The 25,760-nt window shown below is 37.8% G+C and overlaps 1 protein-coding gene across 3 annotated transcripts in view; it reads left to right on the forward strand.

Moving 5' to 3' along the window:
* The window catches only part of WSCD2 (WSC domain containing 2), a 328,534-nt gene that overhangs the window by 87,443 nt on the left and 215,331 nt on the right, over window positions 1–25,760 (forward strand). Inside the window, exon 2 of one of the 3 annotated variants that reach the window (XM_075178503.1) lies at window positions 23,988–24,948. The exons of 1 other annotated variant lie outside the window; for it this stretch is intronic. In XM_075178503.1, the coding sequence (XP_075034604.1) occupies window positions 24,552–24,948 (397 nt within the window). In that variant the 5' untranslated portion in view covers window positions 23,988–24,551. The remainder of the gene's footprint in view (window positions 1–23,987; window positions 24,949–25,760) is intronic. One more of the 3 variants, XM_075178504.1, reaches the window with a different exon arrangement.

Raw genomic sequence — 25,760 nt, forward strand, 5'->3', positions numbered from 1 at the left:
AAGATCCAGTGAAGGAACAATCAATGTATTCATGATTATATACTCTTTGACACTCAGTAATACTTGCATCCTATTCATGTGAAAGTGTTAATTAGAATTCAGATATAACTAATGGTTTGTTGACTTGAATTACCCATGACCTACATGCAAAAGATGGAAAATGTGTTACACCAAACACACAGGAAATAAAGTTAGTTAATGACAAGTAGTTGTTCATTCCTTACTTCCCCTAAGGAAGCTTCATCAGCTTGCCATCTTGGTTTACAATCCACTTAAAATAACTTTTTCCTGACCTAGCTCTCTTAGGATTTATATAACTTAAAACAAGCATTTCTAAATATGCAATTAATATTTTGCAGTATTCTCTGTGAAACTAAATGAAGAAGCCTCTGACACAAATTATGAATAAAGTTCCTTACAACAATACCAATATCTGGGTGTTAGGTCTGCCTTCCTGCTTATTGAATGCTTTTGTCAAACAGAAATAGGTGGATCTGTGATCTGACTTTTTCTATTTTCCATTGTTCAGATTTTCTTGTTCTTTTCAGAGAATCAGTATGAAATGTTTAAAACTTAAAGGGGAATCTGTGCTCATGTTTTAGCCCATTGCAACCAAAAGGAAGTTGTATATTTATTTGCTTTCATGTTCTAATCTGTGCTCGAACATTACAGTTATGTCTTGTTCATCTTATTAAAAGGGAAGGAAACAGAAACTTTTAAAAGTATATGTTTTCCTGCTTTGCAAGAGTAACCATGATGCCCAAGTATTGACTATATTAAACACTCTGCCACATTTGGCTGAACAAAAGTGTTCCCAGTCATACCCCAACCACACAACACACCAGAAAGAACTGACTGTGATCATGCCAGCTCCATTCATAAATTACAAATACAGTGCATAATGGCAGAAACCACAGAATGGTCAAGCAAAGACATCACTAGAAAAACGTTAATTGAGATTTTCTTTATAAATATAGATTTGCAGACTCCGGGCCTGATTCATTAAGGAACTTAAATTAAGAAGTTTCTTATTCAAGTCTCCTGGACAAAACCATGTTACAATGCAAGGGGTGAAAATTAGTTTTCTGTTTTGCACATAAGTTAAATACTGCCTGTTTTTTCATGTAGCACACAAATACTTGATAGCTTATTTGTACACTGAAATTTAAAGTTGATATTTGTGTACTACATGAAAAAACAGTCAGTATTTAACTTGTGTGTAAAACAGAAAACTAATTTTCACCCCTTGCATTGTAACATGGTTTTGTCCAGAAGACTTAAATAAGAAACTTCTTAATTTAAGATCCTTAATGAATCAGGGCCACCCATGTGTTTTGTTTTGCTTATTTGAAATAAAAACAAAGCAAGGCTGGAGTGACTTTTAAATAAGGAATAAAGACTAGTGCATGTTTAAGCATGGATACCAATTAAACATTGTCAATAACGCTGTAGACATTAAGTTAACATCAGCTGGAGTTGTTGAACTGTTAATGTACATATTAATAATTCATGGCTCATAGACAACAGCATTCAGAATTAGAACATATATATATATGATGTAACTTACCAAAAGTGTCCAGCAGCTATCTGAAGACAAGTGTGCAGAGTAACACAGGCGCGTTCACTAATAACAACACTATGAAAATTGTCTAAGGCAGGCAGTTATCGCAATCTTTTAACCAATCTTTGATTATTTGGCATGACATCTAGCTACACCATTACTAGGTGATACAGGCTCCAGAATGCCTACTACTCACCTTACACTAGCTTTCTGTTATTTTCCCAATTAAAGAATAAATGCCCTGAGTATTTTGTGCAAATCAAACAATTTTAGCTGAAGAATGCATTGTATTTCAGATGATTAGCTCTCTTGAAATGTAGACTCGCTCAATTTGTTCCAGCACAGAATGTTGTTCTATTTTCAGAACTACAGTTCACACTTCCCTCTATATAACACACTGTCAGTTTAAAGGCTGTTAGGAAGACATGTTGTTCTTGCTGGCCTGTATTTTGCCAGATTCCCAGGTGAGTATGTAATGCTAGAGGCTTGGCTAGAAAATGTCTTGCACATTACATCTTTGATTCCGCACATTAACATTTTTTTTTCAAAGCAATATTGGTACTTTTTTGATCAAACAGTGGTTGACTTTAGACGTCGTTGCTGGGTCATATTAATGTAATTATCTCATTGCAGGCTGTATTTTTATTTGGGCTATATTGATGTCCCTGGATAATTTGTGTGGATGCGGCACATAAATTTTTAAGTGTTTGCATGACCTTATAGGGAAGCTATCTGTCCCTCTGTCCTTGTATACATTAAATGACACACACAATAATTGACACCAAACCAAGCAGTGGAGAGAATGAGAATGTGATCACAGACATTTATTTGTTTCCATCAGTACCTTAAGGGGAGGGGTGTTCCAAATAATCAAGAGCCACCAAAGGTCATGGGTAAACTGTGCCCCTAATAAACCAAAGGAAAACTATCTACCTGGCCTTGAGTCCCTGGGACAATTAAAACTAGGGTGTATTAACGCAACCGAGGAACAGAAACCCCCTTTTGGACCCCTGCTCAGCATGGTTCAGAATTTGATTCCCCTTCAAAATAACTGTACCCACCATTTGACAGACAAGCATTAAGCACCATCCCATTAACTGCACAAAGGCTATGACAAGATAGATTAAATAACATTACCCAAAACATCTCCATTATTTTTAATATTTCCAACAATTTATCATAGACATGTTTGTCTCATTCTTTTCCATGTCACTTTTTTTAAAGAAAAGTTAAGAGTTCACAAGACATGGTACAAATACAATAAAACACAGCTCAGCCCATGATCTGACCCTGTCCTTGTGCTTGGGCAGGCCAGATGGGTTATCTCTACATCTTCTGCTGGAAAGAGGTGAAGGAGAGTGCGCCCTTTAGCTTTATAAATGCCTTTGACCCCAGACGAACACTGCTCACCTACCTCTCTCTCCCTTCCATCCTTAACCCACTTATGTTGGACCTCTGCCTAATTGCATTTGAAGTAACAGGGGTGATCTCATTGTTCTTCAAACCCAACAAGAACATCCCTATGTGCAGAACAGCAATAGGTACTTGAGCCTGGCTCCCTGCTGCAGTCATGACCTGCCCGCTGACTTGTATCGGGTGTTTTCTTAGCCACTAGTGTGTTTATAGACCTTTAATAATAAGTTATCTGGGTATACTACTATGCTAGCTAGTATCACTGATTTAAAGTGCTTATGGTTTGATTTGTCACCAATTCTGAGCTGCAATATGATGTTTGTTTGGGAGCTAGTCTTTATGTAAACTTATATATGGTCTATGTATAGCTAATATGAGGTAGTTCTAAGATGTGGTTCTGCTACCTTGAAAGATGTGGCAGTCTAATTTTACTATTATCAGCTACAACTACTGTACTTAATCAGAACATTAGACTCACTAATGCATATTACAAGTCGAGCTGCACTGCCTGAGTGAGCACCTTTAGCTCACAAAAGACAATTAACATATTCTGAAGGTATAGCAATATGTATGAAAGCTTTCTAACTCATTTCAACCAATTAGCACATGACTACATGATGATGGGAGCAAACAGCATTTGAAATGACTTCTGTGCTGGCTAAGAGGGTTCTATTAAGATTCTCTTTTAATGATTGATGTTCCTGTAAAGGGGAAGTATCACAACATGTGTAATTCCTTCCATTAGCCTCTTATCATACATTTTCATTACAAGCACATTCCTGTGATAACTAATTATAATACATGTATATTCTATCTATCGTACATATATGATGGTCAATGCAAAGACAAACATTTTAGCTTGTTTGAAAATAAATTCATATTTGTATCATATTGTAATATTTTTGGGTAATGTCTTACATGACCCTTTCTAAGCCATTTTGATTTGTGCCTCGTACATCTATTTCAAGTGTTGATACTTCACATCCAACTCTTTTCAGTTCAGCATCAATTCAAATATATCTGCTCACTACCAAATCAAAGCATTTGCATCATCTCAATATTGATAACCTTGTTTAATATGAAACAAGAAATATAACAAGTTCAAGCTTCCTTAAAAGAAGACATAAAAGCAGTATTATTCACATCACAATAAGGCACAAGCATTATCAGATGTAAATGTATTGAGCAAATGCTTTGTAGTTTTACATTCTATTTTGTAGGTGAAATGTATTGCTAAAGTTAACACACAGTAACACAGACAAAGTAAATGTTAACATGCTTGGATGTTAGCATTTCCAAAAGTATAACAAAAAATATAAATATATAAATATACACGTATTTTTAAGCAATTTGTATAGGTTTTATTAATTTACTGCATATGCTCAAAACTAGCTCCAATCAGGCGTGGGCTGGCATATATCAGCCCGGGGGGGGGCGCACAGGCGGCCTCATCACATGACACACGATGCGACCGCGTCCAATGACGCGGCCGCATCACGTGTCATGTGATGCGGCTGCCTGTGCGCTGACGCGCCACATCCCATGTCGTGAGATGCAGCCGCGGGTCAAAGTCAGGTAATTTTCTGGCCGGCCCTAACAGCGCTGAAACTGAGCGGCCCGGGGGACCGATGCCCCCCTTCCCCCCGGGCCAGCCCGCCCCTTGCTCCAATTATGCAATGCTCTTCAGTAAATGAATATTCCTCTATTTTACCTCTGACTATGGGGCAGCATGGTGGCTTAGTGGTTAGCAGTTCTACCTTACAGCACTGGGGTCAGGAGTTGGACTCCCAACCATGGCCTTATCCGTGTTTGTATGTTCTCCCCGTGTTTGCATGGGTTTCTACTGGGTGCTTCGGTTTCCCCCCATACTCCAAAAACATACTAGTAGGCTACTTGGTGGCAAATTGACCATAGTCTCTCTTGGTTTGTGTGTGTGTATGTTAGGGGATTTAGATTGTAAGCTCCAATGGGGCAGGGACTGAAGTGAGTGAGTTATGTGTACAGCGATGCAAAATTAGTGGCGCTATATAAATAAATTGATGATGGTGACTATAAATGTTTGAACCAGTCATGGCTCGATTCTCAAACTGGTTGGACTGCCCCAGTGATACGGGTAAGAGTTAACTTACTGCTTTGCAAAAGCCACATTTGAGCTTACAATTCAATTTCTAAAAATTTTTTAAATATTAAAGCTTATATTATATATATATTGTTGAGTTTTCTTTTACGTATATTTATTTTTTTAGATAAATCTTTATATTTATAATGACATGGATTCCAAAGTGTAGACAGTAGAAACAGAAGTATAAGCCATAGATATAAGAAATTTAAAACTTCTTATGAGAACCTTTTAATTATGTAAATATCAAACTAACAAATTCTTGTATCAAGACAGAAAAGAAGAAACATAAGAAGGTGGCAGGTCCTAAAGATTTCTGTTGTTGGGGTATTTTTTTTACTCCGTTTTGGACATGTTGAGCTTTTGGTAGCATTGGGATATCCATGTGGATGTCCAAGCAAAGAGACAGTTGGTCACGTAAGATAGTACAGACTGGATGGAATCAAGGAAGGGGATATTTGGGGGCCAAATGAGTAAATTTGCTTACCTAGGGAAGAGGAGAGAACAGTGTGATATACTTACATTTGGTTTCATCCAACAAAAACCTTGCACTTGAACCTGTTTTCTTCATTGGCAGTAAATAATAAAGGAGTTCCTAAACTCTTTAAAGAGAAGTAGATAGAATGACTTTACCAAAGTGAATAAAAAGCATACATCTTCTAAAGTAAAGTACATGCAGAAGGCAATCTTACATTTCATGAACACTTTCCATAATTAAGTATGAAAATGCTTATTAATGCCCGCACTACAAGACTAAGCTCCTGAAAATCATTCTGCTTCAGTTGTTCTCTTCTGCAAATGCATAGCACTTCAGAAATGCCACCAGGACGGCAATGAATCCAAAATTAACTCCATTAAATTTATTTCAATGAAAGGAGAAAAATACAAATATGTACATTACCACCAGTTTAGTGACCTTGTATCTTAAACCAACTGTCTTTAATGAAGTATGTGATACTGGAGGAGCATATGGAACAATATGTAAATAAATATTAAATTCTAATATACTTAGCGATAAGGGCTGCAGAGATGCAGCGTGGGCGGAGCTGTTGGAGCCGGAGCTTTTGGCACCGGCAGCAGAGGGTGGACGCTGGCAGGGGCAGATTTATGACTGTAGGCCACCTGTTTTTTTAAAAACTTCTAATAGACCTAATGGATGGCACAGAAATGATAATATTTGTGTAATTCTCCAAACTTTTGGCCAAGACTGTATAGGTCCGTAAACAACCCTTGTGGTCTAGGAGTGTTAAAGCAATAAGTATATCGTCAAATGTTTAAGCTCAAGAATATTCTGGCTCAAAACCCTGCAAGAGCGCACTGTTTGCGGCTCCGGGTGTTTCATTGTGTGGCTGCTACTGTACTTATAATACATGACACAACTTTTTCCATTTTCTTTTGTCATTCTCTTCTCCCACGCCATTTCCCTCCACTATCCTTTCCATTGGCTATACTGCATGTGATGTAGTGAAGCTCCAATGTTGATTGGCAGACATGACGCCAATTAGTAACATAGTTTTACTTCACAATGTAATTGCCCAGGAGAAATGAATGATTACCTGCAGGTGAGGTGTCCGTTGCGCAGCTCACCTGTAGGACACAGGGCCGCCCCCCTCTGTTAAAAAAAATTTAAATAAAGCTCCTTTACCTCTGCCTTTTTAAGATCATCCAGATTTCTCTGGTATATTTGGAGCATATTGTTGCACTGCCCTTAGAACTTACAAAAATACAATGTATATCTCATCTGTTTCTTTCCACATATTGCCTAATGACACCATTAACAGACTTTACGGCATCTCACAAAGCGCTGAGGTGTCTTGAAGCATCGGTAAAACCTCCTGCAGCTAAGTAGTAACAGTGTACTTTGTGGTGTAAAGTGAAAAAAAAATTTCTGAAAACAATTGAAGGGGAAAAATGTGTAAAACATTTTGCTGTTAATTAATATTAACAATATGAACTGTATTTGAAGCACTCTGATGATTAAGTCTGTGTTTAAAATTTTTTGACAATGCCATTAGGCTGTGAAGAAAATTATTCCTGTAATATATTAATATATATTGCATGTAAGCAGCAACCTGCCTAAAATTGTAAAACATAATGACTAAACAGTACATGAAAGCGGGTTTAATGCATTTCTCAGCCAAACCCCCTGGGCAGTTCCTTCACAATTTTCTAATAAAGCAGTTTGATGCAGGATGCAAATGTGCATCCTAAGGGCCTTTGTTCATCAAAGTAAAAAAGTTTGATATTTGAATTTCTGTCCTGCAAGCTTCAAGAGTCTTTATTATTCTTTATCACCAGCAATATGATATTGTAACATAGTGCTTTTCTTTGGGGAGAACTTCATCTTGACATGCAGAATAAAAGGGAAAAGCTTCATCTAGCAAGGCCGCTTACATGGTAAGGAAGAATTATATGTCACAAGGGAAGCTATTATACAAATGGATGCTCATGCTATGTTATTCATTGGACATGACTCATGAAAATAGCTAAACAAAACTTGGCTTTAAGAATGGGCTTTGTACAGTTAAGAAAATATGTGGCTTGCCAGGTGAACTAAAAATCCCAGTATGCCTATGCTGGCAATACAAGCTGTTAAAATATTAATGTGATTTTATTATTACATAATATAGCACTAGCGTAGGTTTTATCACCTGTACCTCTATATCAGAGCTGCAGGCTTTAACTTGTACTGTATGTAAATGAGACGGATTGGCCGCTCTCAGAGATAGAGTTGTTGTGGGAGTGCTCCCTTTTCCTATTCTGCTCTGAGATCTGCTCATGTGATTATAATATGGAAGTGGAAAACTTATTGTGCTTCAATAGCAGCGTGTGGGGGGGCTTGAATAAAATCTGGGAATTGGTATAAATCTGTTTCTATGCTTCTGTCTGGTTCAAAAAAATATTGCATCCAAACACATTGGGCCTGATTCATTAAGGAAATAAAGCTGTCACGGGCACTAGGAGTTCTGCCCAGGATTCACCAGTTGACAATGCTTACCAGAGGGGCGGGGTTTACACAGCGGACCTCTGGGCAGTAGGGTGAATAGTAAGAACGTATAGAACAGCAGATGGAGAGAGAATGCCAATGGAATAGATGAGAGTCAGTGACTTGCAGCTATACTGGTAGGAGAGTCAGCGACTTGCAGCTGTACTGGTAGGAGAGTAGAGTGGACGTGAACAGGTGAAGGAAGGTAACGGGAGAGTCAGTGGTCTGCGGATAGCAAGTTGTACCACTGCTGTGATGAGAAGACTTGTCCAGGTGCAGGTAGGTAGCGGGAGAGTCAGTGGTCTGTGTATAGCAAGTTGTACCACTGCTGTGATGAGAAGACTTGTCCAGGTGCAGGTAGGTAGCGGGAGAGTCAGTGGTCTGCGTATAGCAAGTTGTACCACTGCTGTGAAGGGAAGACTTGTCCAGGTGCAGGTAGGTAGCGGGAGAGTCAGTGGTCTGCGTATAGCAAGTTGTACCACTGTTGTGATGAGAAGACTTGTCCAGGTGCAGGTAGGTAGCGGGAGAGTCAGTGGTCTGCGTATAGCAAGTTGTACCACTGCTGTGAAAGGAAGACTTGTCCAGGTGCAGGTAGGTAGCGGGAGAGTCAGTGGTCTGCATATAGCAAGTTGTACCACTGCTGTGATGAGGTGAGGACTTGTCCAGGTGCGGATAAGTGGAGGAGTGATAAGAGTCTATAACTGTATAAATACAATGGGAGATCAGAGGAGCTAGTCCCAAACAGATATGCAGCGTCACAGCTAATAGTCTATAGCGGGTATGTATACCGCTGCTGAGTAGAGAGGCTTGTCCAAAGCGGATATGCAGGATAACAACTGATATTCAATAACAAGTATGCATATCGCTGCTGAGTAGAGAAGCTTGTTCAAACAGATATGCAGCGTAACGGCTAATAGTCTATAGCGGGTATGGATACCGCTGCTGAGTAGAGAAGCTTGTCCAAAGCGGATATGCAGGATAACAGCTGATGGTCAATAACAAGTATGCATACCGCTGCTGAGTAGAGAAGCTTGTCCAACGAGGATATGCAGGCACAGCAGGAGAGCTGAGAGACTGTAGCGGGTATGGGAACCGCCCATGAGCAGAGCAGGTAATCCAGCAGGAAACTGAAGATACGAGCAGGACACAGGAGACACCTTCAGAGACTCACAGGGAATGAGACTCAAGATCAGGCCACGATACCATGGCCACAGGTGCCTTAAATAGGAAGAGGTGATTGATCCACCAATTACGTTAAAAGCAAAGTCATAAGAGTTCATGGATGCTGCGCATGCGCAGTCCATCAAGATGGCGGACGGCCGCGGCTCAGGACAGGCGCCAGCAGGAAGGATAGAGAACCACGCACCAGCGCAAAAGGCACTCACGGTCCGGTGAGTGACAAAAGCAAATAAATGAGTAACTTTGCACCTTGGCAAAACCAGGGTGCATTGGAGCAGGAGGTAAATTTATGGTGTGATGGCAGATTTATAGTTGGGGTAGAGCATGTCCTAGATAAACTTTAAATTTCAGTGTACAAATAAGCTATCAACTATTTATGTGCTAGATGAAAAAAGATGGTATTTAAATTATGTGCAAAATAAAAATCTAATTAGCACCCCTTCATCACCACCATCATCATCACTTATTTACGCCACCAATTCCACAGTGCTGTGCAGAGAACTCACTCACATCAGTCCCTGCCCCATTGGAGCTTACAGTCTAAATTCTCTTACATACATACACACACAGAAAGACACAGACAGACACACAGACTAGGGTCAATTTAATAGCCAGCAAGTAACCTGCTAGTATGTTTTTGGAGTGTGGGAGGAAACCGGAGCACCCGGAGGAAACCCACGCAAACACAGGAGAACATAAAAACTCCACACAGATAAGGCCATGGTCAGGAATCAAGCTCATGGCCCCAGTGCTGTGAGGCAGAAGTGCTAACCACTTGGCCATTGTGTTGCCCCTTGCATTGTAACATGGTTTTGTCCAGGAGAAAACATACTTCTTCTATTGCCTTACTTTACATAATGAATCAGGCCCAATGTGTTTTATTTTGTTGACGTATTCACCAATACACAAGACCTCACAGCTGAAATTGATGCCCCCCCTTCATCCCCGTTATTTCCTCTGGCCTTTTGCAAGTGGCTTGTATTAGTATTTTCAAGTCCTTCCCCACATCATTGGTGGCCAAGAAGAACATACTGGATGAAAGGCCTGGGGCTCAATAAATATTACCTTTCCCTTTGCTAGGATGCTAGCACCCAAGTCACATTGCAAGTAGGGAGGCTCTGTTGGCTCCTGGAAATCCCTACACACAATGTTCAAGAAAAACAGGCAAGGGACACAGCATAGAGAAGACTGCGAGAATTCCAGGCAATACCAGCAAAACCCCAAAGCCTAATTATATTTAATATAATGGTCATTTGACTGTAGCAGGAGAGACACTTACCTACATCAGCCCACAGCAACACAGAAGGGAAGAAACCCTACAGTAATTAAGCTTCCCAGTGAATATTACTGTTTAGTTAATATATATATATATATATATATATATATATATGTGTGTGTGTGTAACGACTGAAAGTGATTGCAACAACACCACACTACAATGTCTTTAAAACTGCCTGTATTGTGGTTTGTTAATGGATGTATACGGTAGTTAAAAGAAAAAAAAAGTAGGCAAGTATAACCTAGACCTGTATACTGTATGTACAGCATTCTGTAACTTTTGCAGCAGTAAAACATGAAACACTGTACTTAATGCTTGCATTAATAAGACACCCATAAAGCAATATAACATCACAAAATATGATATCTGTGTAACTTTTGTAGGGTAAAATGTTGTAAAACATTTAGTATAGTCGAAATGGGCTAATTGAACCACTTTAGAGAACGAGGTCACCATGAAAAAAAAAGTCAGTTCTGGGAAAAATGTTAGATCAGACAATGTAAATAGGGTTTGAGTGTCCCTCCCCCCATTTTTGCCATTGTAACACTTTTTTTAAAGAACACCATAATGCTATATAGCTGTATACCTGTTTATTGAACTGCCTACAGAGACTTAATGTTATGACCAATGTACTAGTGTAGCTCCAGCAAAGGGTTACTCTGGCGTAATGGAGTTTCGGGCAGTGGGGTTATTTCTATTAAGGAGAAGGGGATTATATGACCTTGTGTCACCTTGTCAACAACACTGACAGGGAATTACACAATCAAAGCAGACATTACACATTTTGGAGAAAATGAAAAACAGTTTTGATTAATTGGATTGTCTTCAACAAATTGTTTTGGAATTGCAATAATCTATGGTCTGAAATAGAGACAGAAACCAGACTGTGTGAGCTATCTTCCCCTTATTACATTATATTCAGATGTCCAATCTAATATCTCATAAATGAAAACTTCTCATCCCTCAGTCATAACATCACCATCTACACTGTAATGATTTTATTTGTACACCTTTTCTTATGTGCTCTGAAATTTGCACAGTTATAAAAGTATGCTGTTAGACCAGGGGTCAGGGAACTATTTTACATTTTATCCCTAAATATATGTAGATACGCCAAAGTTACCCCCTAGATTTGAAAGGAAGGAAATTATATATTGTTAGTTATTGGAATTCAAAATTGTATTGAATATATTCAAAATTTCTTTGAAAGCTTCAACTTAAAAACTTCAGGTTTTGGAGAAATTATGTTGCTTCATTTTTAATACAAGAACATCAATATTGGGGCATTTTGATGTCAGAGCAATTTGGATACAGTCCTCAACGTCCAATCAATTTTTCTTTGTTTTTATGTTCGTTACAGTGGAAAATCCTTGTTCGCAAAGGTACGTTGTTGCAAAAGGCAGCAACTTTTTCACTGCCTCCTCGTGCAATTTTGAATGTCTTTGCAGCTGTTGTCATCCAAAAATATGACAGATCTGCTTTGTTTTCAAATGCAACACGTGATTCATTATTGCATCGAAGCTCAAAAAGTGCCTCTGCCAACCCTTGAGACTCTTCTGGTACAACAACAATTTCACATTTAAAGGGGTCTACAATCAAACTGACAACATGTGAATCAGCAGCATTACCCCCAGGAATTTCATTTTTACCCCATTTGGGGTAATTTACCCCTGTTCCCTGACCACTGTGTTAGACACACAACGTATGAACTGTAGTAAATAAGAATGTCCCATATGTACATTTTTTCTGTGGGTCATTCCCATTAATATGCAAATATTGTGCCATTTTGTAGACAGCTGAGAGGAGATCTCCAGACTTTCCAGAATTATCTGATTGAAAATCGTTTTCCATATGGTAATATTATGTTTTCCCCCAAAACAGATCCTACTTTTTTTTATTTCAATATACACTATTTAATTTTTAGTGTTTACAAATAAAGGATGTAAAAATATGTGATATTAAAATTAAAAGCTAATTAGTAGTTGTGTGTTAGATCAAAATTATGAACTAATAAAAGATTGCGGGGAGAAGAAGTGTCAAAAATTCCTATTATTATGGAACTGGGATTTTGTTGACATTATATTATCTATGATGGAGGGTAATTTACAGTTTCTAAAGTGTTTAGTATGTGACCTAGGAAAGGTCAGGGAAGATGTGGTTGCGATTAGAGATCTGTAGAAGTAAGAATCTAATACTAGAGAAAGTGTGTGGGCAAAATTTATATGCCTAAACTAGAATTCATTATTAGATTGAAAGTGGGTTTCTTAAAACAGAATAATATCACTTTTAGTTTTGAATAATTCTTTCCAAGCGGGGAATTGAGAATCTTTTACATTTTCATAACTAATTTTTTTACCATGAGTCAAAGTGAAGTGTGCTAAGGTATGTAAGGAAAATAATTCAGCTCCAGTATAATATGGAAAAAATAATACAATGATGAAAGAGGGATATGGGAGCAACTTACTTTGGACATACTCTGTGGTGAGTGTGGGAGTATTAGAAGTAGAAGCACAGTGGGCATTGGTTTTGGATGGCAGGACATAAATCCTGTAGAGAAAATGAAACAAGTCTGTGAAAGCACTATGTATCCTGTGACGTGGGGTTGGGGAGGGCTAATAACCCTGGGCTTAATTTAAACATGAAGCACTGGGCGTCTACATAAGTCTGAGCTAAAAATGAAGCTACCAAATATTGGAGACACAAGTAAATGCGTCCATGATGAACAGAAAATATATAGATCGGAGCAGAACATACTGTATATATCTCAGATGAAGCAACATAATGGTATAAAGATTGTGACCCATTAGACAGTATAATCACAGGAACCACCCAACCCAGTAAAGTCAAGATGAATGTTAGAGAAATTAGTGTGTGGTGCCATACATAGTTAAACATATTGGATATATTACATTGTTATATTGTAAAAATATTTAATAATTGAAAGATCATCAACATGAGGAAGAATGTCAAAAGGTTCTAGCGCCACCAATAACTGGTTTGCCAAGGATAGAATTCTGGAAGATAGCAATTTGTATAATTCAGAGGTCAAGTTATAATCAAAGAAGAGTATTTTGCTTTGTGGAGCCAGCTCTTACATTTCCTGGAGGGAATAGTGCAGTTCACTCACTTTTGGTGGGGGATACTCAATGAGACTGTAAAGTGATTGTTTCTATTGGAGGTATAAAAATGCTCAATGTTTTAGGATGGTTTGTCTTAGAACATCCTGAACTCCATTTCTAAGAGCTGTGAGGCTGATTGGAAAGTACCATGCTTAGCTGATCTTGTTATTTCTCAGAATAGTTGTAATTGTTTTAAGCTCCCTTTGTCTATGCAAAGTAATTCTTCCCAGAATAGCTTGAGCTCTTGGCCTTTAATTGAGCCAAGGGTAGTTTCACGAGCAGCGGAAATAATTCTTTTTATTTGAAGAATACTATTTTTACCAGAACATCCATCTGACGCTGAAATGAAATGTTTATTTGACCATAGAAGTTCTATTCAATGATAAATAGATGGCTTTGGTACAAATAGGGTTTTTCCTGCCTGAAAGTCATATATTACTAGTTTAGTTTGCTTTTGAGTTTATTTAAAGTCATTCAGTTCTGCTTTGGTAACCTGGGGCCTGATTCATTAAGGATATTAAATGAAGAGAATTCTTATTTCAGTCTCCTGGACAAAACCATGTTGCATTGCAAGGGGTGCAAATGAGTATTCTGTTTTGCACATAAGTTAAATATTGCTTGTTTTTTCATATAGCACACACATATCAACTTTAAATTTCAGTGTACCAATAAGCTATCAAGTATGTGTGTGCTACATGAAAAAACAGGCAGTATTTAACTTATGTGCAAAACAGAACACTCATTTGCACCCCTTGCATTGTAACATGGTTTTGTCCAGGAGGCTGAAATAAGAATTCTCTTCATTTAAGATCCTTAATGAATCAGGCCCCTGGTCTCCATCTCTGCCTACATCTGAATGGGTGTCTGTTTAGGAGAGGCTGTGAGTTGCACAGTCTAGGCCTGTGAGTCAGCAGACTGGTTTCTTTTAAAGTATTTTTGCAGCTCTTTATTGTGCATTTTGAGCTTTGGTGGCATTTCAAGCATTGCACAGAACCAAGTTTGCTTTTTTCTTTCTCTTTTCTCTATTAAAGCCCTCAAAAATACATCTTCTAAAGCATTGGTGGTTTGATATTGGGTATCAGCAGACAAAGATACTATCACTGCTAAACTTAGATTAGTTACTCCAGTGGTTGGCAGTCATGACTGCTCTTCTGTTGTGGAATGTGTGTTTAAACGTTAGAGATAGAGTTCTAGGCATATTCTGGTCTGCACTAGGAGCATATACACAAGGCTCATGTCAGGCTTATACCAGGCATACACATACCCACATACACATTCACACAACCACTACGCTGATCTGCCTCAGCTGCACTTACTGTACTTGGCCTACATTAGACTGTCCCTTTCCTCCCCCGGTCTGTCCAGTCGTAAGGAGGAACAAGTGTCAGATGTGCACAACTCTACATACACATATACATGCACTCTCTTTGTGGGCATGCATAGTCAGAATTTCCTAATTTACGCTACGCAAATGTGCATACATTCAACTCAGCATCAGGTCTTATGTGTATAACTAATAAGGATTGGGCAGGAGCACCCATCAACTACGTCCTTTCATATCAGCTGGGGGTCTGTGCAACAGAATAAGGGAACAGAGGAGAGAAAACCTCAGCTGCACTCCATTCACAGCCTCTGAGCTGCAGTTCAGGCACTATGATGATGCACAGTGCCATCTGGCCAGGCTCCAGGCCACTATGATTGCTTTTATTCCTTTTCTTTTTGCCATTACTGCTACATAGACACTGGGATAGTTCTCTACCTGGAGTCAACAACAGGGTGCGTGGCACCAATCTTTAGAGACCACTATGTTAGACATGGACAGGCAGGGGATTGGCAGAGAGACTACGTTACTATAATGTTAACCACCAGTACAACAGCATCCGCCCTGGGTACCTCAAACGACAGGCCTCTATCACCAGTTGGAATTCTCAATAAAAGTATAGGCCAGACAGCAGTAAATGTATAACTTTAATGAGGATCAGCACAGAGCGCTCATCACCTGCATCCTCGCACGTGGGCTGTCAGAAAGTTTCTAACTATCATCATGCTGTATATATTGTCTAGAGGAATGCTTTTAAAAAAATTAAAGGGATATGTTTAATTAAAGGGAGGATAATTACCTAAGAATAGAATTTAAGTACTGTCTCTGATATAATAATGATTTATTAATTTACAACAACCTGCCTTTTTGATGTTATAATCTATTGTTGTAATTAAATATGTAAATGGTAAAATAAATTGAGATAATTTAATTAGCAAGTTGATCACTGCTATTGATATTTTTTAGATATTCATTTTATTTGCTTACCCATCCATTTTTTGCTGAAAGTTTTTTTCATGTATTTTAGTATATATATTTATCAGTCATTTGGAGTAGGGCCTTATGTGCTGTTAATAAAACTTTTTTCTATTAGTGGTTGCGATTCTTCCCGCAAAACTTGATTTTCCAAATTCTCAGAGCCGACAGAGGTCTGGCTCTGCCGTATACAATGGGAAGCATTTTGAATAAATAATCTGACCTTAAAGAAGCAGTATTTAGGAGAAAATAGTTAAAAAAAGTTAATGAAGGCAATAGATTGGGCTGGAAGGCAATTTTTTCCTGTTTTCACCATGCACATTTTCAGGTGTATTTGTAAACCCATAGCATTCAGTGCTTTACCAGTTTTACCAGAGCAGTTACAAGGACCTAGAAGTGGGTATCTACCTTGAAATGTGCCTTGTAGGCAAATTGGTGCATTTGCCCAAATTAAAAGTAGAGTGGGTATGTATTTTTCTGATTCATAAATGAGTCTTGGGGGTAAATGTATTAACTTGCAAGTTGCCGCTATTCTGCAAGTTTGCAGTGAAAATTTAAAGCTGCAATGGCTTTAAAGGTAAAATAATCACTTTAAAGCCATTGCCGCTTTAAATTCTCACTGCAAACTGCCCAAATAGCGGAGAGTTGCAATAATCGCGAGTTAATACATTTACCCCTTAATGTGTGTGGTTTTTATAGCAATGTTGTATGCTCTTTTCCTTGCTGGATGCTTTGTTCGAGGATTTATATGTGGACTAATAGAGGTATTATCTCATCAACATAAGTAGCTGCAATTTTACTTTCTTTTTTTCTTCCTTTTCTTTTAATATATTTTTAATTCTAGGAGTACATTTTCAAAATCCATAAATTCCTGGAAGGTTAAATTGCATGGGAATTGTTGGCAGAAGTGTTTAATGTCTGAGAGATGCTATGAGCTTCAGTGCTTTTTAATAGATTGCTGGATGTTGATCATACTGACAGTGAGGATTAAGTAAGCCATTCTTGGGTGTGACATTCTGCTCTCTGGTGTGCAGTTCTTAAGATGATTTGTTTTCAATTCAGCTATAGTGCTGTAAGAGACTTTTTAAAACAGAAGGTATTCACACACTCACAGCTAGTTTATAACAACAAGCATCATCCCATAGAACCAAATAATGCAGGATTCAGTTTCCTCCTTGGAAGTATGCACCGCTGGTTAAGAAAATGTAAACAACTGTCTCAAAAATTTTACTTCGTACTCTGAAACTCCATGTATATCCAGGCTAATACCCAACAGGTTGGATGTATGGCTGGCCAAAAGAAGCAAGTATGGATTTAAACCTGCATGAAGGCTCAGAGCACATTGTTTATAGTGGAAGGGTCTTATGCATTTACAGCCAGTCTCAGTATACCATTGTGGGTGCAAAGTTCAGCTATAGAGACGGTAAAGAACAAAATATGGATGACCAAAGTATGCTCCCAGCCCAGTGCAGAAAACATATTCGGGTCCTACAAATCCAAACCATACAAAATCAGTTTTTAAAAATAAAACTGTATCTAAAAAATATCTAAACAGCATCCACTGCAAAGCCATGATTTTTGCACGGACCTAAGGCTAATCCTGGTTCAAAATATGCCCAAACCATTTTTCTGATATAACAATAGCTCAAGAAGTGAAAAGTTAATTAATTAAAGTTGAGCCAAGATGTGTGACTGTCCTATAAAATGTAATTGAAAATCAAGGGGAATCTGCAGAATTACTGCTGAGCATGCAATTATCAATGTTAATGGCTCAGTGAAAATCAATTATAGATAAATACAATGTATATTCATAAAACAGTACTGAAGTATAACCGTCTCTTGCTCATTATATTAGAGAACCTTATTATTCTGTCTTTTTTTAAGATAAATCCTTTTTCTATTGAACTTGAAAAGACCAGGCGCATATTTATTTGTAGACTCTTGAGTTATTTGCCTTACATTGATAAATGCTTTCTTTTAGTTCCATTTTAGTTCTTGTGATCATTATACAATTCATTAATCAGGTCCATGACGATATAGAATGTGAATCTCTGAGGTTACTTCTAATATCTGTAAATAATATAGCGTATGCTTTCTTAATGAACACTGAAGTGATCACATTGGACTTTCCGTTTTATACAGATGTTCTTGACAGGAGTTTTTACATAAATTATCTTCACTTGTGTATAATAGAGATAACATTATGGATGTCCAAAATACAGAAGAATAAAGCACGTTAGGTACAGTGTATGAGAAAGAGTGGGATGAACACACTTGCTGTGTAGAGGTTTCCAAACTGTTCTGAAATATATTTGCTTAATATTGCAATTGGAAGCAACATTTAGTAAGTTTCTCTGACAGAATTTGACTTTAAGTGTTCCTGATCTTACTCGAACCACATCACACGGCAGGATGAATTGTCCACCATTGATCTAGATTTATTTATAGGCAAAGCAGGACTGACACTTCGTAAAAAACAGCCAAGAAACTGGTTCTAGTCTTGCCCCAATTATGTTCACCTCTAGAGTTAATGTTCTATTCTTATGTGACAAAATCAAGAAATCTTTGCTTCTGAGAAAATGTAAGTGTAAATCTATACAGATCTATACATCATCTTGCTCTGCTAGCTGGAACAGACCAAAACTGGAATATGGAGACTATTTTTAGTAAAACATATAAATTACGGAATTTCCTTTGATGCCTAGACTGTCAGTAGATATGTTGTATAGGTAAAATATAACTAAAGAATATCAAACCGGATCCAAGAAAAGGGTTCTTTACTGTAAGAGGGGTCAGACTGTGGAATTTTCTCCCATTGTAAGTGGTGATGTTTAATTCTTTTAATTGGATTTAAAAGGGGGTTAGGTGCTATCTAGCTATATCTAGTGATAGTCCTCCCACTCACACCCCTCCACTGCTATTTAAAGTTTGTTAGCTTCAGCTGTATTTCGGAAACCAGCAGAGCCCTGGGAAAAACGACTGCATAGAGCACCCAGGGCTCCAGTAAGGTGGAGGGGTGCCTTAGTAAAATCTTTGACCAAAATTGTATTGCAGATTTAAAGTTAACAATGATTTAACACATAAATATCAAAAACTTGCAAACAAACACATCAAAATGAATACTAACATACTAACAGTAAAAACTATAAATCATGCTTAATGTAAACCTGCTCCTTGTTGCAACAACAAAAAAAACCGTCAACCCTATTTCTATAAAAAAAAAAAAAAAAAAGGCATGGTTGTGCGTATCACTTTTTTTTTTTTTTTTTTAGTCGCCTAATGTCCAGATTTAACCTTACTTTTTATAGCAATATAACAGAAATAGGAATAATGAATGTTTTTTATTTCTAAAATAAATTAAGCAAATTCCAGGGGCAGAGCAATAGCCCTATTTATTAACAAGCACCGAAAAAAATGCATTTAAGTGATGAAATATTTTTTTCATACTGAGATGGTGTTTGGCAAAAAAATTTTTTATCACAGTGAGAAAAACCTTTTCGCTGCATGATAATTGGGTAAGTATTCTTGCTGTCGGAAATTAAGCTATGTTGGGAATGTGATAGCCAATGAAAATAGGGTTATTGCTGTCATTAACTCCATTAGTATATAGGATGAAGCAAATAGAAGTTCTATTGCCAACTAAAATCCCCATTTTTGGCAAATTGGCCTTCTGCCACTTGATAAATAGAAATACTTAGTTGGGCATGAAAATGTCAGATGACGTTTAATATAAAGCAATAAGGTTATGCACCTAGGTGTTTTTAAGCTACTTAAACATTAAATTACAGTAGATATAGTTTACGAAATCTGAGATGGAAAAGCAATTAGGACTACCATAAGACAGTAAGCTGAATATCACCACTAAATATACTTGAATTATGTAAACTTATTTGAAATTCATTTAAACTTGAACAGTTTGAGGGCCACAAGTTTGTTTGCACTACAGTTGTAATTTTTGGGTTTCACTGACGCAGCTAGCAGGTGAAACAAAAGTCGTTAACCTATAAACTATAAAATGTTGTCTGTTCAAGCTTAAATTGCTACATTTTATAATAACTTTTTCCCATAATTTGAACAGTAAAAATTACTGTTTGTTTGAGTTTGCCGTTTCCCTGAAAACCCAATAAAAACATTAGACAATGTAGCTTTTACACTCCAACATCATCAAACCTGTTCCCCTTGTTCAAGTTTCGCTATAAAGTTTGACACATATTGTCAAACAGCTGCTGAAAAGGCTAGTAAAATATCAGGAGGCATAAAAAGGGGGTTAAATGAATGTCATGCAACCTTAATTCTACCATTGTGTGAGTCACTACTAAGACAAGGGACTAGATTTACTAAAGGGCGGTTTTTCTGGCAGTTTTAAAGCTGTCGTACTTAATAATGTCCAAACTGCCAGTTTCAAGACTGAAAACCACAGTTTAACAAACCACGACTTTACAGATCACCAATCAAGATACAAACAGCAAGATTTACTAAGCTGCTGTTTGATAAACTAGCAGAAAACCACCAGAAAAACAGACAGACAAAAGAGGTGGTTGTGAGAGGCAAGATTGCTCAAACTGCGCGCTGCTTGAGCTATATCGCCATTCAGAAAATAAGGAGGCACAATTGACATATAAATTAAGTGGGTAATCATTATTTTTTGATTAAGGGGCAAAATGTATATATAATTAACTTATGGTGCAAATAATTTTTTATCCGTTATATTAAGGATACAATATCACTGAGTTATATTATGGGGAAATATAAATATATAACTTTGTTATTGCAATACTATTTGCTAATGGGAGCTCTAACTATTTATGATGCACACATGTGACACTACATAGTACTCCCATAATATAATACAATTCTATTGACCCCTAAATATAAGGAAAAATAAAATTTGCCTCAATAAGTCAATTATAAACTAATTTTGCCCCTTAATCAATTGATAATGATTGCCCCATAATTTATAATTTATAATTATGCCTCCTCCTATGTTTTGAATGGCAAGATAGCTCAAACAGAATGTTTGAGCTATCTTGCCAGAGCAGGGCAACTTTCTTCATCATCATCCAACATTTATTTATATAGCGCCAGCAAATTCCGTAGCGCTTTACAAAATAAGGAGGGGTTACCTTATACGAAAAAACAATCTTGTTATATTAAGAGGTAAACTTAATAGTATGTATAAATATATCCAATGTAAATAATAGAGATGGGCGGGTCCGGTTCCCCGAGAACCGAACCCACCCGAACTTTGGGTATCCGAGTACCGAGCTGAGCAGCTCGGTACTCTCCCGCCCGTTCCGAATCCAAATCGAGGCCGAACGTCATCGTGACGTCGTCGGGGCTCGGTTCTCGCGATACTTTAACATTATAAATACACGCCTCCACAGCAATCCATCGCCATTTGACAGAGGGAGAGAGCAGGGTGTAGTCACAGGCTGATTAGAGCAGGGACAGAGAATACAATATTCTTCTTGCAATTGCTCTAACAAAAATCGCTAGAGAAGAGAGGAGGATAGAGGTTTATTATTTTTTGTTAATATTTGGCACTCCCCAGTGCTTTTGGGGTGTCCCCCATAATTGTGCATAAATATTTCTGGCTGCCAAAAGTCATATCTGTCAGCAGTATCTACCAACTAATTGTTAGCACTCCTCAGTGCTTTTGGGGTGTCCCCCATAATTGTGCATAAATATTTCTGGCTGTCAAAAGTCATATCTGTCAGCAGCATCTTACAAAATAATTTTTACCACTACAAGTGCTTTGCGCTCAGAATGGATTCAAAGCAGTCCACATATGATCAGAATGAGCAACCAGGTTCTGTCACCAGTCCTGATGTTAGTGTTCCCAGTATGTCATCTGGCCAAGGCGATGTCAAACAACAGAGTGTTTCCAAATCAGTGCAAAAAACAAAAACCCCCAAAAAATTGACTGTGTTGAAGCGAAAGAGAAGTGTTACAGAGGAAAAGTTAAGTGGCGATAAAAAAAAAAATTGCCAACATGCCATTCTACACACACAGTGGCAAAGAGAGAATGAGGCCTTCACCTTTGGCTATTAGTGGCAGATCCAAAAATGTTATCGATCCTACAAGTGGTGCACAACTACTGTTACGCGTCAAAGCCGAGCTGCAAGATAACAGTAAGGCATTAGAGGATAATGTTTGCTCTGAATCAGAAATGACACCGATCCCTGTGGAGAGTCCATCCAACAGTGGTATGTCTAATCGTGAGCATTCTGTTAGTGTACCCATAAAGAAGGGCCCTTTCAGCAGTTCTGCTGATGTGTACCTGAACAGCCCGAGTGTAGCCGCTGATACACAAATTGAGGATGCCACTTTGGTATTAGAAGAGGATGAGGGGGAGATTTATGGAGGTGACGAGGGCGCTAATGAGGATGTTGATGATTATGATGCAGACAGATACCAAATTGCCTTTCTCAATTTCTATTTATATTCTAGATTATACAACGGCTGAATAGTTTTCTATTTTATTCCTAGTGGAGAGGGGATCTGATGCAGACAGATAGCAAACTGCCTTTGTCCATTTCTTTGTATATTCAAATTTCTAGTTCTACAATCTATGCAGGCTGCTTTTTTTATATTCAACTACAAGAGGAGGGGGCTTAGATAGCCACCAAAGTAACGTGATCCATTTAATTCTACTTTCTAGCTCCACAGTCTGTGCAGGCTGCTTTTTTAATATTCAACTACAAGTGTAGGGTCTAATATACACCCAAAGATGATGGCTACATTGCCAATAATCAAAGATGGAGGAGGTAGACAACCAGGTTTGACTGTATAATTTGCAGACAAGTGTTCGCATTAAGGACGGCCTACCAGGGATTCAACTGTTTTTTTTCATAATTTATTAGCTTTAGAATTACCTCACTTATCTAAGAAACTGGTGAAGCACTAAATTAGGTTATTTTAGACCCAAAAAATGGTTTTGGTTTTGTTTTGCTATTTTTGAAAAAAATACAAAAACACGCAAGGGCGGTTTTGCAAAACCAAAACCAAAACACGAAGGTAATCCAGATCCAAAACCGAATACAAAACCAAAACACGGGGGTCAGGGACCATCTCTAGTAAATATAAACATTTGTATTTTAAATATCTAGCACTGTGCAGATGACGTGATACAATCACTTTGACTGCAAGAAAGATGTTTTCACCATCAACGTATGTTATCCCTTTTTTCAGGGAATTTCCTCTGGGTGTCTTGTTTTCTTCCACATTTCAAAGATACTGTAGAAGCTCTCACAAGTTATAATAATAATGTTGTCATTTCATGTTGAAAGGAGCCTGCATCAATTGCACAGTGAGGCATGGATCAGTTGTGTTCAAGTGTTCAAAATATAGGAGCAAAATCAAGGTTACATTTATGAGACAGCAGAGCCTGTGAGTAATGTTGTTTTCTGGTAAAAAGCAGAGAACATAGATTGCAATTAAATAAGGAGAATAGTTCCCCTCCCTGTGGAAATTTTAATTAAATACATCACAACAGTCCTAATTTAAATAAGACATTCCCAAAGTCCCAAGAGCAAAGATTTTGTCCCAACTAATAGAAATGTTGGTAGATATGCCCCTCTCACAGGATTGAGCAGTTGCCTGCGCACCAGAGGCAGGCAATGGAAGGGTGAACAAACGAGAGGAGGGAGGGGGGGGGGGTCCAAACTAGAACTAAATGCAGTAATTGTTAAAGACAAACGTAATCATACCATACTAAAAAGATAATATATTTTATTTTTTACCAACTTAAAGTTAGTGAAGAATGAGATCCATGAAGCACCATGGAAAAATATAAAGATCTTCCAAGGTTGCCCATGAAGCACTTGATTTGACATAATATTTTTAACAGTAATGATGCATTACATTTCTTTTATCAAGGACTGATTTTTGTATTTGTGTCTTATGCAGCTAAATATTAAGAATGTGTTTTTTTGTTTGTTTGGTGTGTTGGTTTTATTTTATTTTTTTAAGCTGAAATGTTCCAAACGCCAAAGAGTGTAAAAGCTAATGAGCTTGTTTTCCATTTGACTTGTAGGTGCAGCATTTTTATCTTGGACCAAAGTGAATGACAGTTTATTTAACAAAGGGTTCCTCTGAGTGTTTTGTACCCAGGGACCTTTTCTCTTTGCTGAAAAAGAAGCCGTGTCATTTCCATTAAAGCGATGCTTCCAAGAATCCGTGCTCAGGAACTGAAAGAAGAGAGAATGAGAGAGAGCTGTGTCAGCTGATCAGCTTTCAGCCACCATCCAACTCTCAATTTTCTTAAAATGATCTGTCTATCAATGGCATTCCCCTTCGGAACCTTTATTGGCGAGGATTAGCCTGAGAAGAAATGGAATGTAACAGTCACTTCAAAAGAAATCTGTTTTTATTTTTACAGCACATAGCTTTTTAGTGCACAGAAATGTTTTTTCCTCCAGCTAATTTTCAAATTGCAATATATTTTCATACACAGCATACTTCTATTAAATATTCTGTTGATGCCAAGGATGTATAATGCTGCAAATAGTATGTTGCAGACATGGAAATACAATATTATGGTATGATTAATTAAATTACAAAGAAGACTTTAAAAATAAACCCAGATAATGTACAAGATATGGCCAAGATAATTGCAAAATTCCAGAGATATTTTCGACGGAAGCCTGTACGCTTTTTCTCGTTTATAATATTATATTTAACTGCTGGAAGCGTTGTATTTTTGCACGCAAGTTTTGAAGGTGAACATATTGTGTCAAACAGTGACAGGACCTTGGTTGTTGGCATCAGCGGTGGAGGAGATTCCCAGGATGCCGGGGTGGCCCAGTTGAGTAGAGTATTTAAAGAAGCTCCAGAGTCACCCAGCACACCAAGGAGATATGGACCATGGTTTAAAGCATCTGGCAAAGAGTCACCAGAGCGAAGTAAGCAAGGAGAATTTGGAGGCACGTGGAACAGAGCTCTGAAAGGGAGAAACATGAGAGAACAAGAAGAAGGAAGAGGTAAGCTTAGAGAAGGTAAACTATAGTAACATTCATGATTTTACTGTTTGTAATAACTGTCATTTGCCTTTATCTCTATGAATGTGAATAATGGTAATACGGGTATTAAGTCCATTGAACACTTGTTGAGGTTGGAGCTACCCACAATGCAGCTCCACTGATGGAAAAGAGTCAAATTACTGCAACCCCTACCCGTGTTTTACAATTAACGATTTATTACCTGAACAGTTATTCCTCTTTCTACCAATCCCCCTTTAGAACACCACCCTCACTTACCACCAGGTGTTTTCTCAGATCAAAGGTGCATTTAACTGTATTCATAACATTATCTTCTTTATAACACTGCCCTTGCTGTAACATCAGTGTTATGACATGTGTGTTAAATTAGTGTTATAAGAGGCATAAATATATTTTGATAAATTTAAGTATTTATTTTTTTTGCTTTCAGTTACATTTAATACAACAATATTCTGTGTAAAAGTAGTAACACTGGCATTTATTTCTTTATACTCCGCATTAAATATTTCTAATTCCTCTTTGGGTGTCTGCGATAAGAAGAAAAGGCTTTTTCTCTTCTAGGTATTTTCCTAGTGTAACAATAAACCCAGCTCCTGATTGCTCAGAGTGTCTACACTATCGGGAGCTGTTCTACTATCTGTCAGCACTGTCTATGCCTGGTAGCAATATGGTAAAGATGGGGGGGGGGGTCATCACACATAGGAGACCACTAGGAAAGAGATATATTGGAGGAGGGAGTTAGTTTCTAAATATCAAGAGGTTGCCCAAACTTAGACAATTCGTTTAAATGTACAGGATACTATTGGAAA

Source organism: Mixophyes fleayi, chromosome 1, assembly GCF_038048845.1.
Source record: "Mixophyes fleayi isolate aMixFle1 chromosome 1, aMixFle1.hap1, whole genome shotgun sequence".
Taxonomy (NCBI): Eukaryota; Metazoa; Chordata; class Amphibia; order Anura; family Limnodynastidae; genus Mixophyes; species Mixophyes fleayi.